General features: G+C 48.9%; 1 protein-coding gene across 1 annotated transcript; it reads right to left on the bottom strand.

Annotated features, from left to right (window-relative positions):
• Window positions 1–283: 283 nt before the first annotated feature.
• On the bottom strand, window positions 284–4,082 carry LOC122154111 (electroneutral sodium bicarbonate exchanger 1-like). Its single transcript, XM_042800349.1, has 7 exons — window positions 3,975–4,082; window positions 3,152–3,286; window positions 2,541–2,676; window positions 2,166–2,326; window positions 1,603–1,791; window positions 1,287–1,372; window positions 284–466 (listed from the first exon to the last, which is right to left on the bottom strand). Exons 1-7 carry the CDS (start codon window positions 3,988–3,990, stop codon window positions 464–466), a joined length of 726 nt encoding a protein of 241 aa, XP_042656283.1. The 5' UTR covers window positions 3,991–4,082; the 3' UTR covers window positions 284–463.
• Window positions 4,083–11,510: the final 7,428 nt, after the last annotated feature.

Here is an 11,510-nt window from a genome sequence, read left to right as displayed (position 1 = left end):
GGCACTGAGAAGGAGGAAATAAGCCAGGCTTGGGATTCGAGATAGGACAGGCAGGGGTAAATCACCCATTATAATCACAGGCCAAAGGCAAGACTCATTAAGGGAAGAAAAATAGAACATAGATTTATTACAGACACTAGCAACAACCACACTAAACCGAGTAGGAGAGTGAGAAGCATCACCATATGTAGAAAAACACCTTCGCCCCACCCACCCACCCCTCCCTTCTTCCCGGGCTCAGCTCCGCTCCGGATATCTGTACGTCCTCCCCGCAGCGGCACAGGGGCAGGGAATGGGGGGTTCAGTCAGGGCTGCCACTTCTGTCTTCGGGGGTGGGGGTTGAACTTCTGGAACTTCTCCCCCCTGCTCCAGCGTGGTCCCCCTCTCACAGGAGACAGTCCTCCACAAAGTTTCTCTGACGTGAGTCCCTCCCACGGGCTGCAGGTCACGCAAATCCTCTTCCTCACTATTACAGAGACAGGGAGAGGTGAAAAAAGCCAAAAAGGACCCAGAGATATCTCTGATCTTGTCGCACCTCATCTGTCATGATAGTAGCCATTGACCTGCCAATCTCATGGTACTGCTGGCCTTTTCCTTCTGGTCCAAGCAAAATAAATAGGAACCTGGGCAAGGAAAACAAAATGAGAGAGAAAAACATGCCCTTGCTCAAAGGGCACCCAAGGAAATCCCCGGGAGCTCCCAGCCCAGAACACAGCTCTAGCGGGGACACATAGGCTTACTGAACTCTGTGGTGAATTTGAAACTCATCAAAACCAACCACGAATTGAATTTTTGGGCCAACTTTCATTAAAATTGGCCAACGGGTTTAAAAGATAGAGCAGGGAAGGGAGAAACGATGGCAAGGGTATGTGAGTGGGAGAAACGTGCTTGCTCTCGCTGGCTGCATTCCCTTGGGACGCCAAACCGATGCATGCAATTTGGTGTTGTTTAGTTGGATTTTCTTTTAAATGAAAAGTTTGTGCTTCTTATCTGGAGCTTATCGGGATGGGAACTTCCATCATGCTCGAAAGGAGGGCAGCTGGGGTCAGGCGGACAAATGCCACGAAGGGCTGCTGAAGGAAATCCAGCTCTCCTACGAGCACGTCAGATGCTTCAGCCCTGGTGGGAATTTTCTTCATGAAGTGCAGCTCCGCCTGGGCACGACAAGTGATTTTCAGGCAATTACTCCAAAAGCAAAGCCCACAGCACTCTGCAGCATGCTCTCCAGCCAAGTTTGCAAGAGCAAATCTGGCCCTAAAGGCGTAAGAAAGCTATGAGTGTCTCACCTTGCTTAAATCCATTGAGCTGGTCTCACGGTTCACCCCGTTTTTATCTCCTGCAGTGGTGGCAGGATGAGGGGTGAGTGTTTGGGCTGGTGGGAAAAAGAAAGACACACAGAAGAATGGAAAAAGAGCAATTGGGATGCCTCTCTTTTGCCAGGAATAGCCTAATGAGAACAAAGCCCAACAAAAACCCCTCACCTGTGGCCAAAGCCCAACAAAAACCCCTCACCTGTGGCCAAAGCCCTGTAAAACCCCTCACCTGTGGCCAAATCCCAGGAAAAACCCTCACCTGGGCCCAAAGCCCTGCAAAACCCCTCACCTGGCTTGTCAAGGGGGTGCAGGTCTGGTTGCTTCTCACTCCCATCACCAAACAAGTGGAGAATGGGGAAAATGTTGCTTCTTTCCTTCTCATTCTGATGGTGATGCTTCTTCAAGAGGACTTCTCGAATTTTCACCCGTGTGCACTCATCAAACTCCTTGGACTGTTCTTGCTGGCCCAGGATCATATCTGGGGACTGGCAAAGGGAAATTAAGCCATTGGAGCAGAAACCCCATCAAGTCCCGACCCCCAGAGCCCCTGGGGAAGGCTGTGGCCACACAGGCCACCCTAATGCAGGCTCAGCCTTGCTTAGCAAGACGTTTTATCACAATTCAGCCTTTGGAGGGAAAGCAAGAATTTTCTTTTGCTAATAAACACCATCTAAGTGCTCATTTATTACTCTCAGGTAATTATTTCCCATTCTAAATAATGTAATTTTCTTGCCCAATGTGGCCTTTCGGTCTGACTCTACACATTTAACCAAACTGGAAGCAATCTACAGCGCAGAGTTTCCCAGAGTTTCCCTTGGCTGATCAACTGCCATTTGCCAGCGCCCACAATACCTGCAATCTCTTCGATGTTGTTGGCAGAAACGTCCAGCAGCACTGTGCCGTTGAGGATGCAGCTCCTCAGCTCAAAGAGGCTGTGCAGGGACAGCGTGGCCACGTAGGGCTTGCTCCAGCGCTCGCCACCGTCTTCCACGTCCTCCTCAAACTTCAGCCACCTGCGGGCATCGGGCACCATCAGCCCCATTGCGAGAAAACAGCCCCAGCTCCGCAGCCCCTTGGGTAGAGCTGTGGGGTGGCAAGAGGAGAAGGCTCCACGCAGCAGCACCTGCAGCTGCAAAAGCCTCGCCTGCCGGGGAGCAGACAGCAGAGCCCGCGGGTGCTGTTGGCACAGGGTCTCCTCTCCTACCGCAGTCGGCAGCAGAGATTTACCTTGCCCTTTCCTTCCACTCAGCATCTTCACCCTCTTTCACGCAGATCTCATCCAGCTCAGTGAACAAATCATGGGGGATGTGCTGCTCATCTTCCTCGGTCCCGAGGATGAACTGCACCCGCTGGGATGGGGTGTCTGGGGGCAGAAGAAAAAGCCCCATCCTGTTACCGTGCTTGAATATGGCCCGTCACGCTCACATGCAAAGTGGACATGGGTTCAGCCATAAATATCTGGCTGTCCCCTCTCCCCCGGCTCTGTCCAGGCTTGCGCAGAGCCACCAAGTAGAAAAAGCATCAGTTCCACCTCTGCAAAAGGATGGGCAGCTTTTCTTCCCCACATTTCCATTTTTAAAGCCAGGATCCCTCGAAGGAAGGTGACCCTAAATCCATTATGCATTTAACTACCTTAAAGAAAACAAACAAACAAACAAACAAACAAACAAAAAAAAAAACCTGGGAAAAGTTTGGAAAAAGGAGGTCTTGCTAAATAATGTCACTTTTCCTCGGAAGAGCAGGCAAGTCACTCCAGCTAGTCACGTGGACCTGTGTGCAGAAGACCCCATTGCCTACATAGCCCTGAGGAGTTTAGTGAAAACTGTGGTGGGACTTACAGTGGTAGCCCTGCTCCACTGGGGCAGAGTCCTTCTCCTGGTCACCTTCCTGATGCTTCTGGCTGCGGGGTCGGTGGTGCCGGTGGCTCTGCCTCACTGGTGGCATCCACATGCCCACAGACATGTTCCGGTGGCCTGTGGAAAAGCAGCATTTGCAGCATTCTTGGTATCGTGGGTATGGTTCATGCAGAGGCCACGGCTAAATCAGTGCAGCCGTCCCAGAAGGAAACACCCATTTCTCTTAATTTTGTTTTCACTGGATCATCACAGACCTCTCCTTTTTTTCCAAGCCTGTTTTACTCGAGCTTTGCAACAACAGAGAAATAACAAGTGATGGCTCCTGGTCATCGGAAAGTGCCCTGAATTATCGAACCTCTTCCCAAATTCCAGATTTGGCTCGACAACACTCAGACTTGCTCATTGAGCAGTGACAGAAGGTATTTATTTATAAATTCTTTGTATGGCAGAAGGTGAGAAGATCAAATCAGTCCCATGATAAATCACAGCCCCATGCCTGCAGCTGTCAAATCAGTCTCCTGACCTCTCCAAGCCCAGGAGCAGCTGCTGTGGGAAAACAAACCACGGATTATCCAGCCCTGTGGCTAAAACTCACACCGTGGCCTCTGCAGGGGCTTTTCCTCCTCCATTTGAGAAACTGTAATAGTAAACAATGTGCAAATAACTGTGCTGCTTCATTAAGAAGCACAGCACGTTTTCCTGCATGTGAGGGGACACTGAGCAAGGGACGTTGCTAGGGTCTTTGTGCAGTGGGAAGAGGCGCTGGGCTGGTGGCCCCTCTCTGAGCATCTCAGCAGAGACTCACCTTCCAACTCCTCCATCTCATAGTGAATCCTGACAACACTGCTCACTCCTCCCCGGTCAATTACCGCCTCTTCGTCATGTCTCTGTTCAGCAACGAGAAGAAGGGAAAAGTTGGAGATGGGTGTGTAGAGCTCCCTTATGTCCCCCCAGCCATCACCCACCCCTGCCTCCACATCAGTCCACGAGGCCTCTGGGTGCCTCCTCCTCCAGGCACGGCCCTAAAAACACAGACTTGGAGGAGCTGTTTCTTCCCATACCCAAATAAAACAGCACGTGGCATCACCTAGATTGTATACAATGTGAGTTGGGAAGTTACTTACTACAGGGGGAGAGGCCTGAGGGTTTCACACTAGAAAAACAAACCTCCTGCCTCGTTCTTGCAGTTCCTTTTTTTAAAAAAAACAAACAAACAAACAAACAAAAAACCAAAGGGATTTCCAAAGTGGGCGAAACCCCCCCAAACCCTGCACTTTTTCTCACAGCCTTTATCGAAAGGCAATAGCTGCAGGAATCACCAGATGGCACTTGGCCCCAGGACATGGCCACCAACAACCTCCACAGGCCCTGAGGAACCTGCAAGGGTGAAGCTTCATCTTCAGCCCAACGAGGCTCAGGCTTCCCTTGCTGCGAGTGCACTTTCCACCAAAACCACGGGTTTTATCCTTGCAAAAGCCAAAGACTGACAGCCAATGCTCTCCTCGCCTGAAATACCACTGCTCTCACTGCCTGAAGAGCAGCTGTGTCTTAAAAGCCAAAGGAGAACTACAGGAGCAAACAGAAATAACTCTTTTTGCTGCTCTTTACCCCTTGACACCTGGGCTGGGGAAGGGGATGAGCAGGATTACTGTGTTCAAAGCAATAAAACCCCAGCCACGTCTCACACTTGAGTCACAGCTGCGGCTTTGAAAGGGCCTCCTGGAGAACTTGGTGCATTTTTTCCCCTCTTTAGGCTACCCTTCTAATCACTATGCGTGTCTTAAATAGAAAGAAAATACATCGCTGCCGCTTGGCTTCTCCTTCCTTGCCTCCATGGACAGTAACTAATCTGAGAAAACCAAAATCTGTTCACCCATACAAAGAAAAACTCTGCAATGCTCAAACACCCTTTAGTTTTCATCACTGTTCAAATTATTTCTCTACTAAAGGCACAAAGTGGAAAGCTTGGGACTACTGAATTGCTGAGGTTCATCTCTGAAGCCTGTTGCTGTCATTACAGCAACCAAACACTATTCAAACAAAAAAACATTTTCTTGATTTCTGAAACTGAAGGTTGAAGAAGAGCAAAATACCAAGAGACCTGGGGGAACCTGCATGGCTGCTGGTGAAATTCAAGGAGCAAGAGCTACACTGTGCACGAAGCAACCAAAGCTGTAATTTTCAAGTAAAACCTCAAACGCTGCGCAGGCACGTGCTGCCTGTTGTACTAACAATGATGCATTAACTCTGAAGAGTTAAGAGAATAAACAGTAGTTTATGATTTAAGTTGCAAATGCTAACACAAAATCAGCACGCTTCTTATCCCCCAAACTCCTGCTTCGACTGAATACCGTAGGCGCACAGTAGGTGATTTATTGTGGGACGAGACCATCACTGGAGGCAATAAAGGCAGTGAAGCACGACAGCAAGGGCTGGTCTGGCGAACGCCCGTAAAAGCCCTGAGGGAGATGCCAGCAGAACAGAAAGTAGCTGCTGCTGCCATGGCGGCTGTCGGCGCTGTACCATCCCCGCCGGTCCCTGCCGAAACCAACCGCCCGTCCCGATCAGCCACCTTCTTCGGGGATAATCAGCAGCTCCGCTCTATTAAGGGCACGGCACCAAGTGTTCCTGTTTGCTCCACCGCGCAAGAAGCGGCAGAGAAATCAGGCGGCGCGGGGGGACAGGGGGGAGCGGCTGCCGCCCGAACCTCTGCCCCCCCCCCCCCCCTTCGGATGGTTCCGCCCCTGACGGCGCGTCAGCGTCTGAGTCGGAGAGAAAAACGGCGGCTGTGTCCGAATTAAAGCACCGGGGTCACACACCGGTAAGGGACAGGGACAGAGTCCGAGAGCTTGACAGAAAATTACAGAAGTTGAGCTACAGAGCAGAACTCTGCATTTACAATGACAAGAAGAGGAAGCGCTGCCGGCAGCCCCCCCACACCCACTCCCGTCACCCTCACCAGAACCAGCTCCGCTTTTAGCTCAGCCCCGATGGAGTGGGGGGATTCGGGGTGCCTTGTTAGAAGGGGACTGGCATGCTGCTGGGGCGTTGGCCTGCCCGCTAGTGACAACGGATGGGGGACACCCGGGAACACAACCCCACAAGATTCTCCTCGGGGGGTCTGGAGACTCCTTACGAACTTTAGAACTCTGAACTGCCATCTGGGTGTTTCAACATCAACACTGGTATCAAAACTTGTTCATGTAGTATCAGATTCATTGTATGTTGTGGGTTCAGTGCAATGTTTAGAACATAGCATGCTGAAACCTGTATTACAGTTCTGTATTGCATACTCTGTTGTTACAATTGCTGACACTTTTAAAACTGTAAGGATGGTTTTCTTGCTACATAAGACTGACATAAGATTGGAACATGGACTGACAGAATGGTTACAAGACTCTGGGAATTTGAAAATGGACTGACAGAATGGTTATAAATCTACAAAACTTGGAAATTACTGGCTGGCTGAAAGCTTTGTTGATGCACTAGACTGGCAATGCTGATTGTCATTATGATTGTCATGATGGTATTGGGGTCTGTGTGGAAATGCTTTATGAATGCTATGATTCAAACATTAAAAGGAGTCTGGATTGTCCAAAAATAAAAAGGGGGAAAACCTGGTAGGAATTTTTTTTGCGGGGGGATCAGGGTTATGCACTGATCCTACAGGGTTTGGACAATCCAGGCTGGGTCTCTGAGCAGAAAACTGCCCCGTGGTAATCCTGCCCTTGAGGTCACCTGGAAGGGCAAGAAGGAGGAAGTCAAGCGAGTGCTTCCTCCCTGTTTGAATGCCTGGATGCACTAACCACAAAGTAGATTTAGTTTGTTCACGCGTGCTAACGATGCAGACCTATCACAGCACTCCCGGGTGCGTGATGAGTGTCTTTAGTCAATAGACTGTAAGCCTGCATGCTTAAGTTGTGCCTTCTCATGTATTAAGAAAATCTTTGAACATACGTTGGGGCAGGCTCTGCTCGTACAAAAAGAAAGAGGGGGAATTGTTGAATGGCTCAGAGACAAGGGTCCTGAGCCCACCGAGCAATTGTATGATCAGAGCCTGCTCTAGCTGCTGATGCTGGGCCTCACTAGGGTTTGCCTGCAGCTGCTCGCAGCTGCTGATACAGGAGGAATGTCAAGGACGCTTCAGCCCTGTGTACCGTGGTGTGTCGAAAACAGGTTAAGGGGAATTCAAAATAGTGGTCTGAGAAACCTAGTGTTACGGTAACAGTGGTCTGAGAAACCCAGTGTTATGGTAACGGTGGTCTGAGAAACATTGTGTTATGGTACTGTTGTGTATCGAAAACAAGTCAAGAGGAATTAGAAATAGTGGCATGAGAAACTTAGTGTTATGAGCAGCTTGTGCTGTTAGCTGACTGCAAGTAGGTGGACCGTGCGAATACGACCTTTAGAGCTTAAGCCAATCAGCTAGTGACTAGTAGGCATAATAATTAGTGTTGTAAGTATAAATATATGTACCCTGACCAATAAACACACACACGTAGATTGATGCTCTATCACCCACACTGAACCCGTCTCGGCGTGTCGTTCGTCCGCGGCTCCGCACTTTACCTGCTTCTGTCCTTCTCTGTTACGAAGGGCTTTCATCTGCAGTGAGGGCAACACAAGGAACGGCTCCCTTGCAGGCTGTGCTATCTGCTATCACTGAAACCTCTCACAAGAGTCCTTTATAAAACTGGAAAGAAAGCCAAGGCAGTTCGTAATATATAGAGAATAGCAAAGCCCTTACCCTAAATGAATGAATGAGTGAATGTCTTGTTACGGTAAATACAAACTACTTGAATACTGAATGCTTGCCCTGAACGCAACTCCAATAGAAACATTTGATTTTACTGCTAACAGTACTTATCTCAAAAAATCAAAAGGCAGCTAGCATTGTTGGAAACTGGAACCTCACAGATGTCTAAATATACTGCCTTATGGTAACTGCAGAACCAAGATTATTATTTTTTTTCCTTTTTCTGACTGCTTTTCAAGTTGTGAGTGGGCGTATCTTAATTAATCCAATAATGATTTTTGAGATAGTGATTGATGTAGTTTAAGCCTGGCCGGCAGCCAAGCACCACACAGCTGCTCACTCACCCTCCCCTCCCTCGGGGGTGAGGGAGAGAAATGGCAGGGTAAAGGTAGAGAGACTCGTAGGTTGAGATAAAAACAGTGTAATTTTTTTTTTTTTTTCAGTAAAATACAAAGGGGTAATGCACAATGTGATTGCTCACCACCTGCCCACTGATGCCCAGCCCATTCCCATGCCAGTGATCCCAGAGAAGTGAAGATCCCAAAACTGCAATCCCAGAAGCGAGAGCCCTCCCTTCCCAACCACCCCTCCTCTATACACCGAGCACGACATTACATGATGGGGATTATTTCACTGGCTAATTTGTGTCCAGTGCTCTTGCTCTGCTCCCTCCCAGCTTCTTGTGCACCCACGCACAGGCAGGACATGGGGAGTTGGAGAGTCTTTGAGCTCTCAGCAACAACTGAAAACATCAGTGTATTAGCAAGATTCTTCTCCTACCACACCCATTACTGAATCCACAGCACAGCACTACTCCAGCTGCTAAGAAGGAAAATTAACTCTATCCCAGCCAAAACCAGGACAGTATCCACCCCTGATTCCATACCATTTACGTTATGCTCAGGTTCCGTGTTTCCCAGTACGTTCTAAGGAATTCACCATCCCATTTCCTGGTTTTTGAGGTATACACACAGATATCATTCCCTTAGGCTCTAGGCCATCCCTCCAACATGTATAAGTGAGTTCATATAGTCCATAAGTTTGGGGTCCACTGTCATGACAGTCTTTTAAGTCAGGCGGGGTGATGTGGCGTTGGTTCGGTGGGTGGAGCGGGTGGTCTTGGGCACAGCAGGAGGAGGGCACGTAGCTTCTGCTACATCTGGAGCTCCTAGCAGCTGTATCTGGTGTGGTCCATGCTCACAGATTGCGGGCTGAAGATGTTGATCTCAAGGAAGTTGCTGGGCACCAATTCAGTCCTGAATCTATCAAAGTTCATTTCTCATTAACCTGGGTGATTCTTAATATGATGTCGTTAGTATAATATGTACCAACCGTAGTGATGACCATCTTCAATAACAGGGTTATTTAGCAATTAACATCATACAGTTCAATTCATCAGCTATTTTTACCCAAAACCAAATCCCCTTCAGGCACACATTTGAATTCCCCTGTCCTTCTGCATTACCCACCAACTGCACCCAGGTCCTTGGGCAAAAATAATCCCACGCATGAGTTTACCTTTACCAGAGGCAGGAATAACCCAGACTGTCTTCCCCCGCATAATTTTAATGTGCCCTATGGGGACTTTATCTCCATCTACAGTACAGTAGAAGGTTTGACTGGGCAGGGCCATCCTGGTTGGCAGATTCTCTAGTATCTAAAATCCTGTTCACCTAAGGCCTCTGATTTTGGTGCACTAAAATGCCAAATGTTTAGTCTAATGACTTTTACTTGTACAAGGAATCACTAGGCGTTCCTCCACAGTAACTGAATTACTGAATTCTAGTTATCTTGAAAGAAACGGTACGGGTTCAGCTTGTGTTCTCGTTTCACTGCTAAAAAAAAAATTGAAACTAAGCAAAACAATTCAACAAAAAGCTGTGTAAACCAAATCCTGTCGATGTTCCCCACCCTGCAGCCCTTTACTCAGCAGCCTTTTCACTTGTGTGATGAAAGGCACACGCAGACCCACAGAACACACGGTGGGAGAGCACACTCACCAAAAAATACTTCCATATCCCACAGGAGTATCTTGAATACCGACTTTCTGAAAAAGGAGAACATTTTGTATCCTTTGCCTAATCACCACCGGCAGAATGTTTTAGGTGACATGAACATGTTTGAATGGCTCAAACACATTCAGTGCCACTGCAGGCAGGACACCTCACCATCTACTGAGGGTCCTCTGCGGCCCTGGGAGGGCAAGAAGCCGAAAAGGCTGGCAGCACTGAAGGCTCATTTCCCTGTCATTAGACCCTGAAAGCAGTTAGCTTTCCCAGGGAAATAAAATGACTTCTCTTGCTTTTAGTATTTGAAACGTGATTTAAATGTTAATAATTAATGTCAGAATACTTTTAATTTCTATCAGTGAAAGCATATGCTGCAGTCTATTCCATTTCCAGTGGGAAGGAAACTGTGGGTGCTGTAGTCTTTTGTTATTAAAGCATTACAGTAGCAGTGTGAGTCAGCAGAAATGTGAATTTGTCACAATTTCCTTGTCAGATAATATTTACAGTGTTTCAGGGTGTATGTATGTGATCAGCATTTTGTACCCACTTGGAAATTGTATCTGGACATCTCCTTTCACGGTTTGAGTTCACACAGGCCTGGTTCCTTCAGTGCTGGCGAGGTATGAAGCCTAATCCAGCTGCAGCACACTGCTCGTGTCACGGATCTGTCCCATTTACTGTTCACAGTCCCACCAGCAACTTCTGCAATGTTTGTTCTTTACGATAGCTATGCCATTGCAATTCAGAGTATAAGAAAGCCTTTGGGCAAGCCAAGAGTGCCAAGATCTTTAGTTTATGCTGGTCATCATTGTTTCTCAAAAAACATTGAGACATATCAAAGCAGTATCCTAGAAAAGTAGTACACGGGAGGAAGGAAGGTGAAGGAAGACACATGGTTAAAGAAAGTCACAAAGAGCTGGGGCAAACGTCTACACTACATCATGCACTGGCTTTCCCCTGCTCCCTCCCTTTTCTGAAATCCAGTGGAGCTGAAAACAGTATGCACATCCACCAGAAGAACAGAAAAGCTGACACAAGAAAAACAGAATAAAGTAAAAAAAGCGCTGCACAGATAAAGCCACCAGAAAATAATTATCTAGAAGTCCCACAGCTTTTAGAAACACTTAGCAATTTTAATATATCATAAAAGAAACTGGCAAAAAAACAATTCAAAGAGCATAAAAGAAAAAAAGAACTGCTCATCTAGCACTATCATCCAAAGTGAAACAAAAATGTTCCCGCTAACAGCCCAATTTGCCGCTTCCCGCCCCCCCGCCCCCAGGAGACACCCCCCCCCCCGCCCAAGGGGCTCGCTCCCCTCACCGCCACCCGCCGCCCCGCCCCGCCCCGCCCCGCCCCGCCCCGCCCCGCCCCGCCCCTCTCTCTCCCGCGCACCGCGCCTGCGCCGGAGGGGCCAGAGCCGGCGCGCGACCGCCGGGCTGCAGGACCGCGATCGGCGCGCAGAGCGCCCGGCGGTACCGCGTGCGGGGGGGGGGGGGGGGGGGGGGGCGGCTCCTGACCGGGAGGAAGCGCCGGGCGAGGCGGCGCCGCTCCGCAAGCACCGCCGCGTCACGGT

The sequence above is a fragment of the Tyto alba genome, unplaced genomic scaffold (assembly GCF_018691265.1).
Source record: "Tyto alba isolate M040663 unplaced genomic scaffold, T.alba_DEE_v4.0 Super-Scaffold_31, whole genome shotgun sequence".
Taxonomy (NCBI): domain Eukaryota; kingdom Metazoa; phylum Chordata; class Aves; order Strigiformes; family Tytonidae; genus Tyto; species Tyto alba.
The sequence above is the reverse complement of the archived record's forward strand: the minus strand, read 5'-3'. Positions and strand labels throughout refer to the sequence as shown.